The sequence below is a fragment of the Scheffersomyces stipitis genome, chromosome 4, assembly GCF_000209165.1.
Source record: "Scheffersomyces stipitis CBS 6054 chromosome 4, complete sequence".
Lineage (NCBI taxonomy): Eukaryota > Fungi > Ascomycota > Pichiomycetes > Serinales > Debaryomycetaceae > Scheffersomyces > Scheffersomyces stipitis.
The window spans coordinates 1,546,389-1,568,747 of record NC_009044.1 but is presented as its reverse complement, the minus strand read 5'-3'; the positions used below and the strand labels follow the sequence as shown (position 1 = coordinate 1,568,747).

At 41.0% G+C, this 22,359-nt stretch overlaps 9 protein-coding genes across 9 annotated transcripts; 4 read left to right on the top strand and 5 right to left on the bottom strand. All coding sequences in view use genetic code 12, as the record gives it.

The window, feature by feature from the left end:
• Window positions 1-1,050: 1,050 nt before the first annotated feature.
• Window positions 1,051-2,427, bottom strand: PICST_31740 (WD repeat protein; the record flags this gene model as incomplete). Its single annotated transcript, XM_001384218.1, has 1 exon — window positions 1,051-2,427. One exon carries the CDS (start codon window positions 2,425-2,427, stop codon window positions 1,051-1,053), a length of 1,377 nt encoding a protein of 458 aa, XP_001384255.2.
• A 523-nt stretch (window positions 2,428-2,950) lies between these two features.
• SES1 (Seryl-tRNA synthetase, cytoplasmic (Serine--tRNA ligase) (SerRS)) lies at window positions 2,951-4,428 on the top strand. Its single transcript, XM_001384568.1, has one exon. The coding sequence runs from the start codon at window positions 2,989-2,991 to the stop codon at window positions 4,369-4,371; it is 1,383 nt and encodes a 460-aa protein (XP_001384605.1). The 5' UTR covers window positions 2,951-2,988; the 3' UTR covers window positions 4,372-4,428.
• Window positions 4,429-6,619: 2,191 nt separating this feature from the next.
• On the top strand, window positions 6,620-7,390 carry SPS21 (short-chain dehydrogenase, 2,4- dienoyl-CoA reductase; the record flags this gene model as incomplete). Its single annotated transcript, XM_001384567.1, has 1 exon — window positions 6,620-7,390. One exon carries the CDS (start codon window positions 6,620-6,622, stop codon window positions 7,388-7,390), a length of 771 nt encoding a protein of 256 aa, XP_001384604.1.
• Window positions 7,391-9,157: 1,767 nt separating this feature from the next.
• On the bottom strand, window positions 9,158-9,619 carry PICST_44736 (predicted protein; the record flags this gene model as incomplete). The annotated part of the gene is made up of 1 exon (XM_001384217.1): window positions 9,158-9,619. The coding sequence occupies one exon, from the start codon at window positions 9,617-9,619 to the stop codon at window positions 9,158-9,160; it is 462 nt and encodes a 153-aa protein (XP_001384254.1).
• Window positions 9,620-9,745: 126 nt separating this feature from the next.
• SMC3 (chromosome condensation and segregation protein) lies at window positions 9,746-12,778 on the bottom strand (the record flags this gene model as incomplete). The annotated part of the gene is made up of 1 exon (XM_001384216.1): window positions 9,746-12,778. A coding segment is annotated over one exon (3,033 nt), but the record flags the coding sequence as incomplete, so codon positions are not given.
• A 533-nt stretch (window positions 12,779-13,311) lies between these two features.
• On the top strand, window positions 13,312-15,030 carry SEC59 (dolichol kinase; the record flags this gene model as incomplete). The annotated part of the gene is made up of 2 exons (XM_001384566.1): window positions 13,312-13,966; window positions 13,997-15,030. Coding segments are annotated over 2 exons (1,689 nt in total), but the record flags the coding sequence as incomplete, so codon positions are not given.
• Window positions 15,031-15,573: 543 nt separating this feature from the next.
• PICST_83317 (delta-8 sphingolipid desaturase) lies at window positions 15,574-17,361 on the top strand (the record flags this gene model as incomplete). Its single annotated transcript, XM_001384565.1, has 1 exon — window positions 15,574-17,361. The coding sequence occupies one exon, from the start codon at window positions 15,574-15,576 to the stop codon at window positions 17,293-17,295; it is 1,722 nt and encodes a 573-aa protein (XP_001384602.2).
• A 33-nt stretch (window positions 17,362-17,394) lies between these two features.
• PICST_58897 (ribosome assembly) lies at window positions 17,395-18,279 on the bottom strand (the record flags this gene model as incomplete). Its single annotated transcript, XM_001384215.1, has 3 exons — window positions 17,395-17,611; window positions 17,636-18,011; window positions 18,042-18,279. The coding sequence occupies 3 exons, from the start codon at window positions 18,277-18,279 to the stop codon at window positions 17,395-17,397; spliced, it is 831 nt and encodes a 276-aa protein (XP_001384252.1).
• A 573-nt stretch (window positions 18,280-18,852) lies between these two features.
• On the bottom strand, window positions 18,853-19,611 carry PICST_31733 (predicted protein; the record flags this gene model as incomplete). Its single annotated transcript, XM_001384214.1, has 1 exon — window positions 18,853-19,611. One exon carries the CDS (start codon window positions 19,609-19,611, stop codon window positions 18,853-18,855), a length of 759 nt encoding a protein of 252 aa, XP_001384251.2.
• Window positions 19,612-22,359: the final 2,748 nt, after the last annotated feature.

Sequence of the window (22,359 nt, the reverse complement as noted above, 5' to 3'; positions counted from 1 at the left end):
TTATGGTGCTTCCCAGTAGCTTCACTGTCGGGTATTCCTATATAGAACTGGAAGTAAAGCCATGTTTACCAAGAAAAGGATTTACGTGATTATCTGGTAAATAATTCATACGCACCGCCAGAGGGGATATTCCCACACTTTCTGGCACTTCACTTTTTTTTTGACCTATTCTAGCAGATCTAGGCAATTACTCTTTTTGTACTTCGTTGCTCTGCTACTAGCATGATTAAGGGGTAAACTGACTATTGAAAAATAGTCCACACTATCATCCTGTCTTTTTCTTGTATTTCTACATCCTTAATTTCAATAGAGATTCTTCCAAGTTTAATTTCAATCCGAGTGCCAACCCCGACCCACATCTGTAGCTCCGCACACAAATTCGAGATTCAAAAAATACGCCTTTTCTACATTAATAGGCACACCCAATCTCGGCTGAAAAATTCAAATTCAATTCTTGACGATAGGGGAGAATTTTCTACACCTGCTGAATGCCATCTGAATATTGTCCGCTATTGGTGGTCTCCCCAAAAAATGCCTAAAGAAGGCGAAAATAAGCTATTTCTCAAAGAGCAATGGCCATATTTTGCTATAATTCTTGGTTACCCCCGTTGCCCCAACAACGACTATTATTATACAATAAAAAAATATATCAATATGATCAAGACTTAGCCATTTTAGTCTGCTTGAAGCTCAATTGATTCAAAAGTTCGACCACCCCCGGTGCTTTTCTACACATTCTCAGCAAGTTTCACATGTCTAACATTTCTATCTTTAGGCCACTTTAGCCTCGCTCGCATAGTCTATGCAAGAGAGGACAATGAATAGTGCACGCCAACGATTGTGAAGAAAAAGAAAGCACTTATTTCTGTAGGAAGTTCGTATATGTGTTCCCCTCTCCCATACGAATCAAATTTAATAGAGTATTGGCCTTTGCAGTTGAAGTATTTATAGAAATATTAAAAATATTAGTTGAATCTTAGGCTTACTTTTCGCAGCCAATCAAATTCATGCATATTTATGTTACATATGTAATGTAGCACCTAGTCTAATCTACGGTTCGCCATTAAAGTAGGGATCGTCCTCAAGGTTGCGTCGAGCTTCTTCAGCCAACTTTCGCTTGGATAAGACATCTTGAACATCCACCTCGTTCGTGTCCTCGACTAAATCCTCAATATTGGGCTGTTCCCAATGCGGCGACCAGGCGATGATTTCTCCATCAATTGTCCCACAATAATACTTCCCTGTAAATGGCCCTGCATTAACCATAGAACATGTCCTACCGCTGTTCTTGGTGCCTTTTCTAGATAATCGCGAAACCATCTTGCCGTCAACAGTTCTGAATACAAACAAGTCGCTATTATCAGAGGGAAATAATAAATACTGCAACTCGGTCTCATAGCTGGGGTTAAGCATAATGGGGATAGTCTGGGGATACTTGTTTCGTGTCAATGGCCCAAAGTTGACCAATTTATTGATAGGTGGAGCCAAAGAGGAAATCATGTCCCAGACTCGCACCTTGTCGTCGTTACCAGCAGTATATAGCTCTGTACCCTGTTCATTCCAGACGAGACCATTGACAGGACCCAGATGGGCTTTGACCGAGGCTTTAGCAAGATTATCTGCACTGTCTGCTTGATTGTTGGTACGGAGCATATCCAAGCGGCAAAGGCAACTCTTGCTTCGCCTGATATCCCAAATCTTGACTTCACCGTCAAATCCTCCAGACAGAAGTAAGTTAGGATTGAGCGGATGCCATTTGACAGCCAACGTCTTCCCCTTGTGACCTGTGAGCGTATGGGCACTTGAAGTAGATCGCAAGTCCAAGAGCCGAATGAATGGTTGGTCACTGCCTACAGCTACCAAAGCCGAGGAAGAAAAGCCATTCGGTGACTCGCTTCCCGAGAGGTCGATGGCATATACCCGATTGGTAACATCGAAAGAGTGTACCGGTGTGAGTTCATTGGTATCCCATATTTTCACAGTGTGATCAAAACTGGCCAGAACAAACATCCCTGTATCGTACGGCCACCACTGAATGGCAGAAATACCAAATGTATGGGCAGACTTCCGGGGAACTGTAGCAATGTTGGTAAAAGTCTGGACCGGATGATCGTAGTCGTAAATATCGTAGTCCGAATGCTGTTTGTTTAAATCCTGGTGGATGGTGCTGGAACCATTGTCTATCTCCAGTTGTGAATTTAGGTCCCAGAGCTTGATGGAAGAATCAGCACATCCGCTCAAAAGGTACTGGTAGTCTTCCGTTTCTAACGAGAGACTGTTTATAGCTGCATTTGTATGACAATTGGGAGGAAACACGCGTGTAAGTGCGTTCTGTTGGAGTAAAGAATAGTACGACTCCGTTACGGTCGTAGCAAACTCAAGCGGTGCTACCTTACCAAAGGCTCTATCCAAGAGTAGGGCCTGCATGTCATTCCGGAAGGAGGTATTATATATCCAGACGTAACTAGACTATGAAGTGTTGTATATGGTTATTAAGATCTGGTAACGAGATCTGGTAATGAATTAGTAGAATGAAATAATAGAAAGTATGTTAACCTTCTTCAAAGTTGGAGTTGATTGGTAATTGCCGGCAGTTGCGAGACTATATGATACCAATTGAAGACTAACAAAGAAAGGACAAGCCGGTGGTACCCCAATAACGAAAGGAATTGTTTTTTTGGCAAAACTAGAAACAAAACTCAAGGAATACTCTGAAGCTTTGGAGCTGAAAGATGGAGTCTCCAGATTCCTTCTATTACTATATGGAGGACTGAAAAATGAAAAATAACTATGAGCTCAATTCTCATTTCCAAAAACAGACCAGTTCTAAGAAGACCAACGTATCAGTCCTGTACACAGACCGAAAGATTTTCGCACATACACCAGCAAAGTGAAGAAGTATGATAACCAGATGGTGACTAATTCAACACCATTGGTGACAATTTGTAATTGATCAGTAGTTAGACTTGCTACAAAGACACACGAGCCATGTTAGACATCAACTCTTTTCTTGTTGAAAAAGGTGGAGAACCCGAGAAGATCAAGATCTCGCAGAAGAAGAGAGGTGCTTCGGTTGAATTGGTAGATGAGATCATCGCCGACTACAAGAACTGGACGGTTATCAGATTCGACTTGGATGCCAAAAACAAACAGATCAACGCAATCCAAAAGCAGATTGGTCAGAAGTACAAAGCTAAGGAAGACGCCTCCGAGTTGTTAGCTGAAAAGGACAAGTTGACTGAAGAAAAGAAGAAGCTCATTGAACAAGAGCAGAAGGCTGATACCGATTTACGTTTCAAAGTAAACCAAGTGGGTAACTTAGTTCACGAATCGGTTGTGGACTCCATGGATGAAGACAACAATGAGTTGGTGAGAACCTGGAAGCCAGAATCTTACGAAGTTGGCCAAGTCGCTGCTGCCACAGGAGCTCCAGCCGCCTTGTCGCACCATGAAGTCTTGTTGAGATTGGATGGTTACGACCCAGAAAGAGGTGTTAGAATTGTTGGTCACCGTGGTTACTTCTTGAGAAACTATGGTGTGTTCTTGAACCAAGCTTTGATCAACTACGGTTTGAACTTCTTGGCCAAGAACGACTACACTCCCTTGCAAGCTCCAGTGATGATGAACAAAGAAGTAATGGCCAAGACCGCCCAATTATCACAATTCGATGAAGAATTGTACAAGGTTATTGACGGTGAAGATGAAAAGTACTTGATTGCCACCTCCGAGCAGCCTATCTCTGCCTACCACGCTGGCGAATGGTTCGAGTCTCCACAAGAACAATTGCCTGTCAGATACGCAGGATACTCGTCTTGTTTCCGTAGAGAAGCCGGTTCTCACGGTAAGGATGCCTGGGGTATCTTCAGAGTGCATGCTTTTGAAAAGATTGAGCAGTTTGTTTTGACTGAGCCAGAGAAGTCGTGGCAGGAGTTCGACAGAATGATCGGTTTATCCGAAGAATTCTACAAGTCGTTAGGTTTGCCATACCGTGTTGTCGGTATCGTTTCCGGTGAGTTGAACAACGCTGCTGCCAAGAAGTACGACTTGGAGGCTTGGTTCCCATTCCAAAAGGAATACAAGGAATTGGTTTCGTGCTCCAACTGTACCGACTACCAGTCGCGTAACTTGGAAATCAGATGCGGTATCAAGCAACAGAACCAGACTGAAAAGAAGTACGTCCACTGCTTGAACTCCACCTTGTCGGCTACCCAGAGAGCTTTGTGCTGTATCTTGGAAAACTACCAAAAGGAAGATGGTTTGGTTATCCCTGAAGTATTGAGAAAGTACATTCCAGGTGAACCGGAATTCATTCCTTTCGTCAAGGAATTACCAAAGAACTCCACCTCCACCAAGAAGGCAGCCAAGAAGTAGACGTCTGCTCTGTATAAATTTATATTGAATGTAAGAATCGACATTATCGTCTTTTTTATCTACATTTTCTCCATATGAACTCTTGACTATTTTCTACACATTATCCAAGGTTAATTATTTTCTAACCATATTCTGTATTTATTTTGCATCTGTGGTTTTGCTCAGATAATATAGTTGATAAAATCGTAGATTTGTAAAAGGTGTTTTTTTGCAATCTGTAACTCAGAATTTTCAACATTCCGTCACGTGCGTCATGGGCAAATTACTAGTACAAAACGGGCAAATTGGAACTCTCGGTGTACCCGGTCGAATTGATGCAAATTATTTTTCGGTATTATTTCACATTTGTAGCTCAAAATATTCAGAATGGGTTCCTTCTCTTGGAGGTTTTACCTTTTAAGCATAATTCAGTTCCATCTTTGCCCTGCTGTTGCGGAGACATGAACTTTCTGGGTCTGAGGTATCATTCATCTTCAGCTCCTAGTTCAAGCAAGATCATGGCCAAATTTTTGACTTTATAATCAGTTGTAGGAGTTGCCGGATTCCATTAATCGGTTCTTAATGAACCCAATCAGAATATTTCTGTGCTGCTTTTGATAGCTTTTCTACGCTTTCAGAAGGTCGTTACCCTTTACAACTACACTCAGATCTTCACCGATACCTAGAGCGTATTTACTGTTATCCCAACATTATTGTTGCCATTGCTATTCAGTTCATGGTGAAAAAATACGACTGAATGCATCATTATTAATATAGATGTATACCAGTGAATATGTTCCTTAGCATCGACATGTGCCCACTGCTCTTTCTTTTTTTATTTGTTCGGGTATAGCTAGAGTTAATACTAAGAAGCCAATAACTGTAAAAGCAACCATAGGCGTATGATCAATACTTCCGAAAGATTATGACTTTTCAGCTGTGCTAAGACTTTTGGTTTTATTCTGTTTCGTCTACAGTCAAGATGTCAGCAGAAAAGAGCATCAAAGGGAAGTTTTTGTTCTAGACAAGCTGTGAGAAAGCGACTTCTAAACAAATTATACATTGCAAATTCGTATCTTCTACTTTCCTACTTCTTTTGAGCTACCATAGATTTGTATACCATCGAGCTTAACATGAACACATATTTAGTTATACTCTGTTCTGTAGAAAGAATGGCTGTGAAAAAACCCCGCCAATTGTCGCACTTTGATCAAAAGAATTAGTGTCTATGCCCAGAATCAAAGACAATGGACCTGGAAATCTAGGATTCTACTTAAAGACCTTCTGTACTGAGAGTCACACACGCCGGGGCTACAAGTAGAAAACCAAGTATTCTTTTCCAGACTTTTGTGTCTGCCACATTGGTATTTAAATTTATCATTTAATGTTAGCTGCGCTCACGTACAAATTATATTTTCATTTTTATAGTCGTCTCTCATAATCATTGTATTTCTATCCACATGACCGACCATTCTGCTCCACCGCCAGCTTACTCAGCGACCGCACCTCCTGTGCTATCAACACTGAGTAGCCATTCGGAATCATCGCTCCAGGAGCTGCAAATCTCCTCACCATTGCGGGCCGATGGCTCTCAGTGTGCCGACTGCTGTTCCGACTGCTTCCATTGTTTCCACTGCACCAAAGGCTTCTCAAATTTGACAGGAACAGACCGAGCTGGTTCACGAAACTTGTTCACAGTGTTGTTCTGTGGCAGCATTATCACAGGTGCTGCAAGTGTGCCATAAGTTGGAACGACTGACAAATTGGATTAGAATCTGGAATCGGAAGTGGTTCGCTCATCTGAAAAATTCCGATAGTGTATACTAGTCTCGGTAGCAAACCTAGATCTGCAGTAAACACTATCGTTAGAGGCTGATGGCGCAATTTCCCACTTTTGACCTGGAAAAGTAGAGATAAAATATCCATACGATTCATTCCGTTTTGGACTTAATCTCCTTCCAACGGTGTATCCCCATATTCCATCACGGAGTTCGGCATATACGCCCATAGTTAAGTAAGTGAAACAGGCTACGTGCCTATTTGGGACACAACGCCGAAAAGTGCGAGTTTCGGGTCGCATCTCCTTATTTTTTGCACCCAACTTACAAAAGAAATGTCACCTGTACGGTCTTTGGTATCTTTGGTTCAGAACTGGATCATCAACTGAGATGATCGTTGGAAAAACTATAAAAGCATCGTCACTTCCGCAGTCTCAATTGCAGATGTTCATACGTTCATCACTACTCAACAAACAATTCAATTATCTAACATGTCCCCTTACTTAAGACAAACTAGCATCGCCGGCAAGGTTGCCCTCATTACTGGTGGTACCAAGAACTTGGGTGGTGAAACCGCCAGAGAATTGGCCTCCCTCGGTGCCAACGTTTTTTTGCACTACAACTCTAACCCAGAAGGAGCCAAGGCTTTTCAAACTGAATTGAAGACCTCCTACCCTAAGGTTCAGGTTGAGATCTACCAAGGCAGTTTGGCTAAGGCAGAAGACTTGACCAAGTTATTCGAAGCTGCCAAGAATGCTTTCCCACAGGGTGTTGACATCGCCATCAACAACGTTGGTAAGGCCGTCAAGAAGCCACTTGTCACAGTCTCAGAAGAAGAATTCGACGAATTGGACAGCATCAACCATAAGGTTGCCTTCTTCTTCTTGAAGGAAGCTGCCAAGAACGTGAATGACAACGGTAGAATCGTGTCCATCGTCTCATCCTTGTTGGCTGCCTACATTCCAAACTACTCTGCCTACCAAGGTACAAAGGCCGGTGTTGAATTCTACTCCAGAGCTTTGTCCAAGGAATTGCAGTCCAGAGGTATCACCGTCAACAGTGTTGCACCAGGTCCAATGGACACTCCATTCTTGCACAAGATCGAACCAAAGGAAGTCGTTGGTCACTTGAAATCCGTTGCCCTCGGTGGAAGATTGACCGAAGTCCCAGACATTGTGCCAATCGTCAGATTCTTGGTTGGCGAAGGTGCCTGGATCACTGGACAAACCATCTTCGCTTCCGGTGGTTTCACCACCCGTTAAACTGGTTACTACAATATAGAATAGATATGAATATATGTTACCGTTTTTCAAAGCAAAATGAAGTAGTAACAGAGTAACCAATAGATACAGAGTACTGATAGCTACAATACCAACCCAGGCACAACAGTCATTGCCATTTCTATGGAGTTTTCTAATCGTCCGATCATTTCAGCGAAGCATTTATTATGGTGGTTTATTCAGATTGGCTGCGAATGGTAGATTTTCAGTTAAAACTACGTGTACACTATTTTCAGTAATCATACATTTAATTAAAGCTACAGAATAGTCCACTTTTCAGCGGCAGACGCTTCTATGGTACAGTCAGAACGTCTACTGACAGAGCATTCCAAGACACTCTTCAGCACAGCAACAACAGATAAGAGCCGCACACGAACCGCAGAAGGTCGAACAACAGCCTCCGCTCTTCTGCTGGGGTTGCTGTTGCACATACATTGGCTGTGGTTGTTGTTGGTAGTAACCTCCCTGTTGTTGAGGAGGTCCTTGTTGGTAGTATCCTTGAGGTGGAGGACCTTGCTGTTGTTGGTAGTAAGCCTGGAAACGTTAGTATGGTGAATCAAAATGAAATAGGCTGGGTCGTTTGCAACTGCCGCATTGGAACAAAAATTCCACGAACAAAATATGCCCTGCGGAAATGTGAATCAAATGAGCTAAAACACTATCTATGATTTGAAGCTGAAGAATCAGCAATTTCGCCTTAGTCAGGTATCCGCCTTTAGCTTTCACTTGTCGCTTCCTCAACACGGTTTATACCCGAGTTTCATCGAGTTTCCGAGCAGAATGAGGAAAAATCGTGAAATTATCCGATTCGTGTATGGGAAAATCGTAGACTAGGACATTTCTTCTGATAGCCAACCGAGCGTCCAGGGCTCGAGATCAAACTTGACATACCATTGGTGGTTCAGAACAGAAGCTAAAGCAATTGAAATGCGAGAAAAGCGCTCCCGCGAAAAATCCAGGAAAAGGTCTCTATTTTATAGATACGGTGTTTGTTGTTGTAACTGCCCATCTCAGCCCTTCCCGAGTGTTCATGTACGTCACTGAATTTCATTGTATGGAATGCGCACGTGACCAAAATGGCTGATAAAGATATTGAGTTTAACAACTATGATTGGCCACTAATCTGGCATTGGCATACTCTATAAAGTGGGAGGATCCGAGATGGCGCTCTTTAGTTGGCTTAGCGCATTTTGCTGGACAATTCGTTTTTGTTCGTCATAATTAGCCGTCTTTCTGGTGATAGTAGTAGTGAGATGAGCTCGAATTTTTCACTCACTACTTTCCTTCTCACTCTATTTTCTCCTCTGCTAGCCACGCTGGGTTACCATCCAAAAATATGCTTGTTCTGGCAGGGCCATCTCCAATACCAGCCAGGTGTCCTGTAGACAATGACAAATGTGCTTTTGTGTACAAATATACTTCTCCTGATTGGACTTTGGCCGGTACCCCCTCAGCTATGTGCCCGAATCAGGGCTTAGAACAAAACTTGATCCAGACAAGCAAATGGCACACTGCCTGAGTGCTACTGAAATTGCACATGCGGCAGGTGATAAAGGTGCGTGTTCTACCGGGCAATGCTTTTAGCTATAAATAACTTCCATCACTGAAGGCACTGTTACCGAAGAATATCGAAAGATATTCCGTAGATCTAAATCATGTCTTGGCGTACTTGAATCGTACCTAACCGAGCATAACGTTATAATAATTCATTTCTATACATAAGCACTTACATTAAAATTAGCAATTCTTTTAGCGAGGCTGTTGTCCCTCCACAAAGTTCATAGCCTCCTCGCGGTTAATCTCAGACACCGTACTTACTTTGTTGCTGAACATCACTCCGTAGAACTTGTCTGCCACCTGCAACATCTCGGGCCGGAATGTGGTGCATATGAATTGCGCCTTCGACGATAACGTCTTTATCATGGATGCAACTGCAGTTCTATATTGGGAATCCAAATTAGCATCGATTTCATCAAACAAGTAAAATGGAGCTGGGTCACACTTTTGTATAGCCAAAATCAAGGCAATGGCACACAACGACTTTTGTCCTCCGGACAATTGCTCAACTCTCTGCTGTTCGTCGAACTTGGAATTGAATGACACCGAGATAGACACCCCTATGTAATTTTCAATGCTAACATGTCCTTCGTCGTCTTCAACGTCTTCGGCTTCTTCTCTAGCATTCGCAGCTGCGCCATCTTGAGTTTGCATAACTAAATTACCCACTCCGGCAGGTACCAACGTCTCAAAAATCTCGTGGAAACTTTTTGCAACCTGATGGAAACTCTTTCTAATAGCTTCATCTTTTTGTGTTTCCAAATTCTTGATCAAAGTTTCGATGGACTCACGAGAAGTATCCAATTCCTCCCTTCTTTTGACCAAATCGTCTCTCTGTTTCGTGAACGTATTGTACTGTTCCATTGCCTTTTTGTTAATATGAGAGTATTTGGATAAGTCTTCATTGACTTTGTTCAACTTTTCTAACAATTGATCTGAGTTGTATTGATCGTAGTTCGACGCCTGAAAAGCTTCTTCAGGTAAAACACCCAATTCCTTGATCTTTTTATGAATTTCTTCACGTCTGTTTGTCAAAATCGCCTTTCTGTTCAAGATTTGTTCGGAAGACTTCGAGAACTTCTCCAATTTCTTGATTAGAATAAGCTGTTGAGCATTTGCTTTCTTCAATGAATTTTCACTATCTGCGATTTCCTTACTGATTCTATCGAATTCTTGTGTGGCAGATTCATTTCTTATCTGAATAGAATGCAATTCCACTTGCAAATTTTTAATTTCCTTTTCAAGTGACCTTACTTCTTCGTCGTTTGTATTACTATCACCAAACAGAGTACTCTGTTTAAGAAGCTTCGACAAAGTTGGCTTGTAATCATTAAGCATCGCCGAATCCAAGGCAGAAATCTGGGTTTCTGAATCAGACAACTGAGTGACGACCTTGTCCAATTGCGCTTCCACGTCTTTTATTTGACTAGTTAAGTCCTCCAAGGTTTGAAGTTCCTCATCGCTCAATGATTGAGTGAAATTATTATCCAATTCACCTTCATGCTGTTTAATTTTGATCAACAACGTACTTCTTGTTGCTTGGGCGTTGCTAACGTTGTATCTTAGACTATTCAATTCTTGTTCGACATTAAACTTCTTGTTGGACAATTGAGATAATTCAATCTTAATTGGTTCTTGTCCCTGCTGCAATCGGTCCAAATCACGGACACTGAGTTGATATTCATTATTCAAAGATGTAATATTCTGATTGACCAGCTCAATTTCCTTGACACATTCTTGCAATTCAGATTCAATCTTTTCTAAGTCAACCTTCTTTTTTGCTTGTATTTTCAATGCGTCTATTCTCGACCTTTTATAATCTCTGAAACCACCTGTCAAGACTCCTCTTCTATCAGCTCTGTCACCATCCAATGTGATAGCAGAAACATTGTACGATCTAACTAATTCTGCTCCTGTTGGTAAGTCACCTACAACGATGGTCTTGCCAAAAACTTGATGAATAGCTTTACTAACGTTTTCATTGAATTTCAATTTCTTTATCAATGGAATACATTGATGCTCATTGCTATCTGGGAACTCAATTGGTGAGAAGTCAATTCTATTGAGCGGAATGAAAGTTACTCTTCCTGCTTTGGATCTTGCAAGCTCGTTCATTATCAACGATGCCGTGTTATCATTGTCAACAACTACATGGAACAAAGAGTTTCCTGCAATTACTTCAGCAGCTACCTTGTATTTGTCGCTGACACTGAATAACGAAGCCAATGGACCATAAACGTTCTCAGTCAAGTTCAAGTTGACAGCAATAGTTTTCACAGCAGCAAGTCCTTGGGCCTGTGCTCTATCCATAGTCAGATTGACCATGTTATTGGCATTGTTTAAGTCATTATTGATGGAATCATAGATACTTCTGAATCTAATTTCATCACGCCACAAGAGCTTACGCCTATCGTTGAGCTCATTGATTTGCAGTTTCAAATCACCTACAGTGGTCTTCAATTTGTGGATTGAATTGGAATGGGATCCGTCGTGGAGTTGTCCATTTAACTTATCAATCTGAGTATTCCATCCACTGATATCACTTTCCTGGTTCTTGATTTCTGAATTCAACTGACTGATATCGGTTTCCTTAGATTGAAGCTGCTTCTTAAGAGTCGATATTTCTGTCGTTAACCACGTATCTCTCTCTCTTTTGGTCTTGAACTTCAGAAATCTATTCTGTTTAGAATATAAAGCTCTTTGTTTAGAAGTTAAATCTACCAATTTTTCCTTGTATTCACGTTCTCTTCCTTGCAAGCTATCTAACTGGGGTTTCAAGCTAGATACCTTGGATTCGTGTTCTGCAATCACCTGTCTGTACTTTACAATTTGGCGGTTCACTTCTTCCACATTATGACGCGACGAATGGAGCGTAGATTTCAAGTCGCTTAGTTTGACTTCCTTCTCTGCTACTATTTTCAACATCTGGTTGTAATCCAAATCAGACTGCTCCTTATTCAATTGCGATACCTTTATAGAGATCTTTAAGTCGTTAATTGTGTCAGATAACTGCTGACATAACTTTTCACGATTATCTAGATCCTGGAGATCTTGTTGCGATTCTGTCAAAAGTTCGTTGTATGTTTCGTCAGTTTCGTCTATGGAGGTCTTCAAGTCCGTGAACTCACGGTCAAACAAATTATATTCCAAGATCTTCTTGGATTTATCCAAACTTTGAAATTTCTTCAAGTCGGCTGATTCGATCTGTAAATCCGACAATCTTTCGTCGATGGAAGCAAGAGTTTCATCAATACGCTGCTTTTTATAAGTGGAGTTATTCATTTCCTTTTCGGATTCCTTGAGCTTGTTTTCAAACACTGTGGCTCCACTGACTTCTTTCAACAAGACGAGTCTATCCGAATCCTTGGCATTGGTCAAACTGGTAATCCTTCCCTGCGGAACTATATAGTAGGGGTTTGATCTCGAAAACCCTGCGCTTTCCAAAAGATTGAGGATATCAGAACGCGTAGCTGATTTTCCATCCAACGCGTAATCGTCCTTCTTCAAACCGATAGTTCTTCTGATTACTACTTCGTTTCTGTTAAGAGGAATTCTGCCATCGCGATTGTCGAATACAATCTCTACATATGCTGACATCACAGTTCCGGAGCCCTCGTGGATCAACGCCTGTCTTTCTTCCCGGCCCATATGGGTGTAGTCGTCGGATAATACGAATCTGATCGCGGCGAAAAAATTGGATTTTCCAGACCCATTTCGTCCCACCACAACATTGTGGTGTGGAGACACGAGATCTATAACCGTGGCATTCTTGTACGTCTTGAAGCCCTGGATGATGATCTTCTTGATGTGCATTAGGAATGTAGAATGAAATGAAGAATAAAGAAGAATATGAAAAGAAGAATAATTCTGAAAATTATGTAGATCGAAAAGTAAACAGAATGTATAGACGCGTTTAGATGCGAAACTGAAGAGAAAGATCTTTTGTCGCACAGGAGATTTGCGACAGAGAAGTGACAATAGAACTGGAGTGATAACGGTTAAAGTGAGACAGAACAGCCTATATGAGTACATGATCATACAAAAATATATACTCCCATTTCGCACACGAATGCATTATTTATCTTAGGAATCCTAAGAATCTTACGCTATATTTGTTCTCACCAGCTCTTATCCATGTCTGGTCTTCTCCTTCAAGATAAGCGTTTGATAAAGATTGAGTCACGTGCCTCAAATACCATCGAATTTTCACCAGTGACTATTTGTCCTTGAAAAATCCCACTATTCTATAATTCCTTATTCTACAGCCAAAAATGCCGCCCAAAAGACAAGCTGCTAGAACTAGAGCAGGTAGAAAAGGTGCAGATGTGGACGAGTCGACTCACGTGAGTAGATCCACAGCTTCCATTTTCCAACCCCAGAATATCGAAAAGACTTTGGCGGAGCAGAGAGCAGCGCAACCACCGCAGATTATCCCAGAAAACACTGGATCTGAGAGAGATATCGAGTTAGAAAACGCGGGATTTCCTTTCAATGTGATTTACCGTGTACAAGATTATGTTTCGGAGAATATCAACTTCTTGTTGTTTGTGCAATTGTTGGTATTCCTGTTTATTCTCCAACTAGTGATTCTTCATCGCTCCAAGTTTGACCACTTAGACGCCAACATGTATCCTGTAGCGTTCAACTGGGCTGGAATATTATCGGCATTAATTTTGAACTACATCAAAAGTGAAAAGAAACCAAAGGATGTTCCTGAATTCAACTACTTGTACAGTATTTTCTTTCCATTCTTAATCAACTTGGTTCATTACGACGCCGATTGGTTCTTGGCTAACCTTGCTTTGAACTACTTTATCGTAGATAAGTTGAATCCTATTTTCAGAGTGTTTTCAGCAGTAGGTTTCTATGAAGTATACAATGAAAGTACTAAGTTGGACACCTTTTCTTTCATCCAGATCTGTGCATTCCAGTACTTGAACAGTTTCGTCTTGAACTATATAAATGACTTCAATATCCCAACTATAGACGAAGAAAATGAAGGTGAAGGCGACGTTGAAGAAGTGGACGAAGACCAGTATAGGACTTTCAGTAAAGCAGAGATCCAGATAATCAGCTTGTTACTTACCAACTTGTTTTTCAACAAGGACTTTGTGTCCCAGTACTTGCCATTAGCCATCTTCCAGAAGTTGTTAATCAGTTTCATTCTTTCCATCTTAGCTCTCTATTACTTGCACCAGTTCTTGCCATCCGTGGTTTCAATGGTTGCGTTTTCTGGTATTTTCTACGGTCTTACAATCTTCCAGTTGAATTACGTTTTGGGAGGTCAGAATGCTGTAAGTTGGTTATATGACTACATCTTTTTAGACGAAGAAAAGACCCAAATTCTACAGGTGTGGTCTGCAATTTTGTTAGTCACTATTCCTACTACCTTCTTTTTGGTGGACAAGCTTGGCTTCAACATTAGAAGAAAAATCTGGCACTTTGTCATCATCGGAATCTTGGGATATAGATCCGAGGTTTTGATGCAAAATATTGAGTTCACCTTGATCAGTTTGCTTGGATCGATAGTAGTATTCCTAGTCGTAGAGTTGGTGAGGTTCAACCGTATAACTTTCATCGGTCAATATCTTGCTCATACTTTGGCCAAGTTCCAGGACAAGAAAGACTTGAAGGGTCCATTAAATGTCTCGTATATATACTTGATTGTTGGTGCTACGATTCCTATTGTATACGACTACATACTCTTTGGTGCAGAACATGCTTCTGTCATCAGATACATGGGCATTATAGCCTTAGGACTAGGCGACTCTATGGCTTCTATCATTGGCCAAAGCTTCGGTTCCTACAAATGGAAGGGTAGCGACAAGTCAGTTCAGGGTTCTATTGCATTTGTGGTTGCTACTTTCTCGTCGTTTGTTGCTCTTGACTATGCCTTAACAGAATACGCAGGAGAGATCTATGTTCCCGTTGGTAACTGGGAGAACTTGCTAGTATCAACTCTTGTTTGCGCTGTCTTGGAAGGCACTTCCAATCTCAACGACAACTTCTTTGTTCCCATCTTGTTGCCTCTTCAGTATGAATTGTTGAACAGATGTTTCCCATGAAAATAATGGCTGCGAAAAGAGAAAATAATGGGCGAATTCTTCCGCTAACTTCATAATATTTACAGTAGGATCGTTACTGAGTATAGAAAAAGTAATAATATTAGACCATCGTATAGTTCGACAGGACCTCGGTAGACATGACGTCTATACGACGACCTACCACTGAATATCGTGTAATGAAGTTACCGATCTAGGACTGGCCCTGAATAGGGAATCAGGAGATCCCGAAGCCACAAAACCTGGTAGGCTAACGTCTTTTTTTGGACTCTTTTTTTTTTTCGCGCGCTTTCTGACATTATAGCCTAATTCTATAGGCTGTGCCAAAGGGCTTTGTAGGAAACTCACAGTGGAGAAAAAAGTGAAAAATGGCCCACGAATCTTTGTGTATATATTTCTTTACAATTTAGTAGGTATTGTTAGATTTCGTTCCAATCTCGAATTAGATTACGATATCCTTTCGTTATTCTTTCTTTCACTTTTGTCCGTGTTTCGTACTAGAAATCTGTTATAGCTCCAACCAATTCATTTATCCACTCGATCAGCATGAGCAAAGTCTTGTCTCGCTCTGAGATCATAGACATGATCACAGATGGAAAAGCCATAGTCATTTACAAGAACAATGTCTTGAACCTCACTCCATGGATCCCAAGACACCCTGGAGGTGAAATGGCTGTCTACCACATGATTGGACGCGATGCCACAGACGAGATGATCGCGTATCACAGCAAAGAAACAGTAGATACCTTCACGAAATGGAAAGTAGGCAAGATCGACTACTACTGGGAGAATTTGCTCCCACCGATCCAGGGTGCTGTATACCGTAAAGAGAGCATCACTGGCCAAAGTCGAAGCGTTCGTGAATCGTTGGACAGCAAGTTGGATAACGAGTCTACCAGTTCGTTTGAAGAGATAGGAACCTCGATTTCGTCTTCCACCAGTTCCATACCAGACACAGCTATAGAAGAGTACAAGGGTTTGGGATACCCTTCTGCTGTTAAACCAGTTGTTCCGCAAAATATGTTGATAACAGAGGAGAATAAGAACACCTTGTTTCCTGTGACTGAAGAAATCAATCCGAAGAGCTCTGCTATAGTAAACCCAAAAGTATTGATGCACAATTACGATAATGGACTTACCCATCAAGATCTTGCCAGTTTGCCTTCCTTGGATTACAAAACTCAACAACATCTTCGTGACAAATACACAGAGTTGCACGAGCTAGTCATTAGAAACGGACTTTATGACTGTAATTACTGGGATATTTTTAGAGAATTGGTGAAGATTGGCAGCTTGTTTCTCTACTCTTTTTCTTTCTTGAAGCTTAACTGCCTCTTCTTATCTGCTGTTTGTATGGGGATGGCCTGGCACCAGATGACTTTCATTGCTCATGATGCTGGACATGTATCTATCACTCACAACTACCAATTCGACAATTTATTTGGTATGGTCATAGCTGATTGGTTTGGTGGATTGAGTCTTGGTTGGTGGAAGAGAAATCACAATGTGCACCATTTAATCCCCAACGATCCAGTGCATGATCCGGACATCCAACACCTCCCTTTTTTCGCTGTCAGTGTCAGGTTATTCGACAACGTCTACTCTACATACTACAAATGCTTCTTGTGGTTTGACAAGGCAGCTGAAATCTTCATTCCTTTCCAGAACTACTTGTACTATCCTATCTTGAGTTTTGGCAGATTTAACTTGTACTTCTTGTCGTGGCTGCATTTGATCAGAGGGCTCGGCCCAAGACACGGCAAGGCTGCTTGGTTCAGATATTTTGAGATCTGTGGCTTGAGCTTCTTTTTCTACTGGTTTTTCTATCTTGTAGTTTACAAGTCGATCGATGGAGGCTGGAATAGATTCAACTATGTTCTTGTCAGTCACGTTGCCACGATGTTGGTCCATGTGCAAATCACATTATCACACTTTGCTATGTCGACCTCAGACTTGGGCGTCAGCGAATCGTTTCCTTCTAGACAAATCAGAACAACCATGGATGTCGATTGCCCAGAATGGCTAGACTTCTTGCACGGAGGATTGCAATTCCAAGCCATCCACCACTTGTTCCCAAGAATGCCTAGACACAACTTCAGAAGAGTACAACCGTTAGTGATCAAATTCTGTGAAGATGTAGGTTTATCCTACTCAATCTATGGCTTTGGTGAAGGTAACGAGATTGTCATTGGTAAATTGGGCGACGTTGCTAAGCAATGTTCGATACTATTGGATGCTACTAGAAAGTACGATGGTGATTTGTACTAGATATAAATATAAATATATATATAGATATGGCAATATAAATAGCTACGAGAAAATAGTAGCTCTGACATCATATTCACATATCTTGTTGCAATATACTAGCTATTGCTTTTCTTTCATTACGTCGTGATCAATCAATCCTTCCCTTTCAAGGAATTGAACAAAGTCCAAGATGATCTTGTTCTCGTTTTCAAGATTGTCTTTTTTGACCAAATGCTTAAACAACGAAGACTGTTCACTAGAGGTTCTACTCTGCCCAACCTTGCTGTTACGGTTAACATACAATTTCGGTATCAATACCGGAACGCCATTGACGTTTCTACGATAATGCGTAGAATCGTACACATTAGTGCTGGCGACAGGATTGATAGAGGACGTACTTTCATGAACATTTTTACATTTGCTTCCGAATTTACAATGGCCATGTTGCTGGTAGAAACGACAGATATTCTTTTGTTTCTTATCCTTGACTTCTCTTTCAGTTGCATCTTGGGAGTATGGCCTTTTCTTTGACGACGTAGAACTGTTAGTTTCGCTTTTCTGCTGATTCAATTTTTCCTTTTTCTCTATGTTTTTTCTTGATGGCCAGTTTTTCTTTCTTTCTTCAATCCATTTCAATATGTCTTCTTCGGTCTGAAGTGTTATCGAGGTACCTTGTATAAATGTTGGTTCTGAAGGGTCTTTTTTGAGCAATTTGTCGTCATCTTCGAAGCCCTCGTCTTCTTCTCTTGGAATATCTGTTATTCCACTGAAAGGAGCTTCCTCCGAAGGTGCAATGTTTGGTAGATGAGTCGGTAAGTCAAGAATTGACGTAGGTAGATCTGTTCTATCTTGCTGATACTGATTTCTGGAATTCTGATTTGGTTTTGAAATGGAATTGTTCTTATTATTTCGTTGTAAATTGCCCTTGCTGCTATTGTTGGGCTTCTTGGGCCCGTTCTTCCTTGAAGAAGGGGGAGGCGGCGGAGGCGCATAGGCAAAATCCATGGCTCTTGTGGAAGAACGGTGTATTATAGAAATATTGAATTAATCCATTGTACATATATAGAGATGGGATCCGGCACATAATATTTCACCATAGAGTCAGATCAGTTTGTATTTTTCCAATGGGTGCAAAAAAGTTTTAGGAATATATCAGAAACGTGACAAATGGAATTGCAACTCGTTGATTGGCTGTGATAATACAAAGATACAGTTGAAGCATGTTTTAGCAGCCGACAAATAATCTTGAATCTTGTAAGTATATTCGTAACGTTTTGAAGAGACTTGTTATACTACTTTACGAAATGTTTCCCCATAGCGATTCTCTGTTTTGGATTCTTCACATCTTCAATAGAAAACACACTTGGCTTCATTCGTCTTCTTCTTGATACCACAGTGATTCCAAATGTTGAATTAATTTGTCATTAGAGTTATTTTATTCATCAGATGGTTTTCTTCCACGCCATAATTTACAACCCTATTCTTATATATGTTTTCCATTTTATGTTTTCCATTTTATTCTTGGTACAATACAATTTTATACATAACATTCATAAATATATACTATATCGTCCTTTCCTAGACAATATACTGGCCGCCACCTACAGCATCATAGTCGTCCCTAAGACCAGTCTTAATGGGAGTCTCTTCATACCCTTTATACACAAAAACCTTCTGGTCCAACTTAGGTGCTTCAAGATTGTCAGAAAGTGATCTTGATCTGACGTTGGTCAACACATTGGGGTTGTTTGACTTCATCAACAACGTCTCGTTGATATCACGCAAGCTGTCAAGATGAGGAGGGCGAGATCTACACTTATATATACCGGCAGAGCTGCTAGCTTCAATGGGAGTCATCCATCGGTTGTAGGCATCTACCTCCTTGTCGCTTTCGTCTGTGTCTGTGTCCAACTCAAAGCGACTGGTATAATTGTCAGACACCTTGCGCGACAACGTGACATCAGAAGGGGGAGGGTGTATGTGGTACCCGTTACTGGAGCCACCAGCGAAATACTCCTCGTCTTCAGAATCAGATACAATGGCAAAGTCGTCGTCTTCGCCGCTTTCGCTTTCCTCTGCAAAAGTGTACTTGTACATGCCCGAAAGTGCTGGGGGTAAAGTTCCTACCTTTTTGTTCTTGACATAGTACGGTTCCACGGAATACGAGCGACTGCGAGAAGGGGTGGTTTGGGCAGTGAGCGAGATGCTGGGTGCGGCTAGCAATTGAAAGGGCTGGGTAGGGGGCAAATCATACGAGACAAAGCTGTAAGATTTTGGGTTGGAAGGCTTGATTGACGAAGCAGAAGAAGTCAGATTATAGTATGGTTCCTTGATCATAGGTAAGAAACAAATAGGCCGCGAGATCGAGATAAAATGAAGACGAATTGAAGGAAGAACCAAAAGAACTCAATTCTCTCTATTTCTAAAGTAGATACTATATAGATTTGTATGAACACGCTATTAGCAAAGAAGAAAAGTAGAGACCGTACAAAAAAAGACGAAGACCGATTCAGACCAACACATTAAAACAACAAGGCCAGAAACGTGATGCAACTGATAAGAAACGCCGCCGAAAAAAAGCGATCCAGAGATAAGAAAAATAGAGAGAGCAATGATGCACGTGAGTCGACACGTGACAAATGACAAATTATTCTTCTGTATGATCTGAGATGACTTCATAATTTGACTTCATTTGTGAGATCTCCAGTAGACTTTTTTTTCCAATTATCATTAAAGTATGGTTGAATAAAATTGCAAATATAATTTAAATGAGGAATATGCCCCGTATAAGGACTTTTCTAGTAGTGGTGCGGCGCGGTATTTTCTATCATGATTGTAGAATATCTCTTCTCCGACTATCTATAGGTGTTTTGAGCCTTCTCTTCTCTTGTTCTGAGCCTTGGTAAAGTCAAACTCCGTCGCTTATTCATAAAAGTCGTGAATCACACAAGCTGTCTATCCTTATGATGGCAACATTTACGAGCCAACGACTGACGTAGAGAAAAAAAATAACCCGGAGCTCATGGGGTTTGACATAAATGATGATTCCGAAGCGACACGACGGGCACAAGTCAATGTGCCAAAGTCCGGACGGTGTTACCTAGAACGGCTGAATAGAACTGGTGACAACTTCAGGAACCATAAGCGAGAGAATCATCTTTCAACCCTAAAAAGCCTCAAGCCTAAAACCGGGGGCATTGCTTTTTCGAAATAGTTTCCGATGTCTAGAACTGGCGATGGGCTCTAATTTGAATGATAATCATGGTAATAACTTGCTTTATCCGATCGTCCGACTGGATAGCTAATCAAGTGGCGTAGCTGACTTTTACTTTGCCCAATGGTTCCTGTTTAAGACTTCGGCAATAGTGCACAAGAAGTAATCAGGTCTGGAAATGTCATTGTTAATCACGGATTTGACCTTCTGCATATTTTGATTTAGTGCGGGATTAGTAAAACTTTACTTTCGCGTAATCCTCTTAGTAATTACAGTATAACCGTCCCGTTTTGTATGGGCTAAAAAACTCGAACTGGTTTCTATGCATGGCCACCGGACTTGTTAACTCTGGAACACCCTTGCGTCATGCTTGAGCCGTCCTCAGATGTCATTATTTTAGGTTTGCTTCACTTTGCTCTACTCGTCCGTAAGCAATTTAAGTTTGCATAATGCAAATCTTCCACCACAAACTGGCAAACAATAGTCTGTTTATCAATCGTATCTGCCTAATTTAGTTCGGCCGATGGCAGACTAATCCACTGTAGAGAGCAACCACGTATTTGCAGCCGACAAATGTTATTTTGTCAGCCAGCCTTTCCTTCAAGCCTTAGTGTGGAGCTTCCAAATGTGACCAACACAGTTTTTTGCCTGACTCCAAATAATAAACTCTGTTGTAGAATAGAATAGAATGTCCGTACATTGCCATTCTAAGAGCAAAGATGACCTGGGACTGAATTAGTTCTATTTTCGAATATGTGCGTATACTGTTCTGTCTTTATGTAGATTGTAGTAGCAGCGCCCCAGTAAATACTGACTAATTACAAGTAATTATTTGCAATTAAGCTTGGCCCCACTATCATTCTTAGTAAGAGCCAGGAATTCTACAGTATTATCTGATCCATGACAGGATATCTGATAGTTGCTGAGATTCTTCTCCTGTTTGGGGTTCGTGATTGCTTCAATTCGCTATACAGACTGCAGATACTGGAGGTGCTCCACATTCAATCGGAACCAAACTACTATTTGTCTAGACTCATCCTACTTGTGGAAAATTATATTGTACTGTTCGATGCATAGACGTTTGCTGATACATTACGGTAGGAAAATCATGACAAGAAGCTAGTTTTATATTGTTCTAACATCAACGTTTTCGTGTCTATAAATTGGATCGGACTTCCGTTCGAGGGCAGTTTTTTCTTCAAGTGCAAAAATAAATTGGAAGAAGTATACTTGAATCCATTCAAACTCCTTTTCAAACACTTCGTTCTTTCTAGATAGAACTTAGTTTAATCACATAGGATTCAATTGGTATAGAGAAATATTTGCAGTATTTACCAAGCCTCTTGGGGCAGCCCATACGATACTAAAAACCAACAACGCAACAACTACGAACATACATATTGTCGGTAGCCAGCTCCTTTCAAAAGTAAATACCACAATAGACCCATTCAAGAAAGCCGACAATTGGCCAATTGTTTTTCATTATCACCCCTGATAAATATCAGCAACACTGGTCAGAGTTCGAATGGCAACAGGGAACAGTTTTAAAAAGTTTAATTTTTGTGTACTAAACAACATTCCATATTAAACTTGACTATCGCCGTTGCTTAAGAGAAAAGAAAGGAACTGTCAAACAACTGAACCGTTTGTGTCAACCACCATTGGAGCTGCACTTCACCAAAAGAGCCACTGAAAAGAATAGCATCCAATTGAAAACGTTAATAAGAGTTATTTTACTTACCTCTGCAATATCTTCCTAGATATCCAAAACATCACAAATATAGATATACTCCCAATCCCAAGGTGGTAACTAGAGTCTACAATAGAGTACAAATTGTGAGCACAAGAGCATAATCGTATTCGGCACCAAA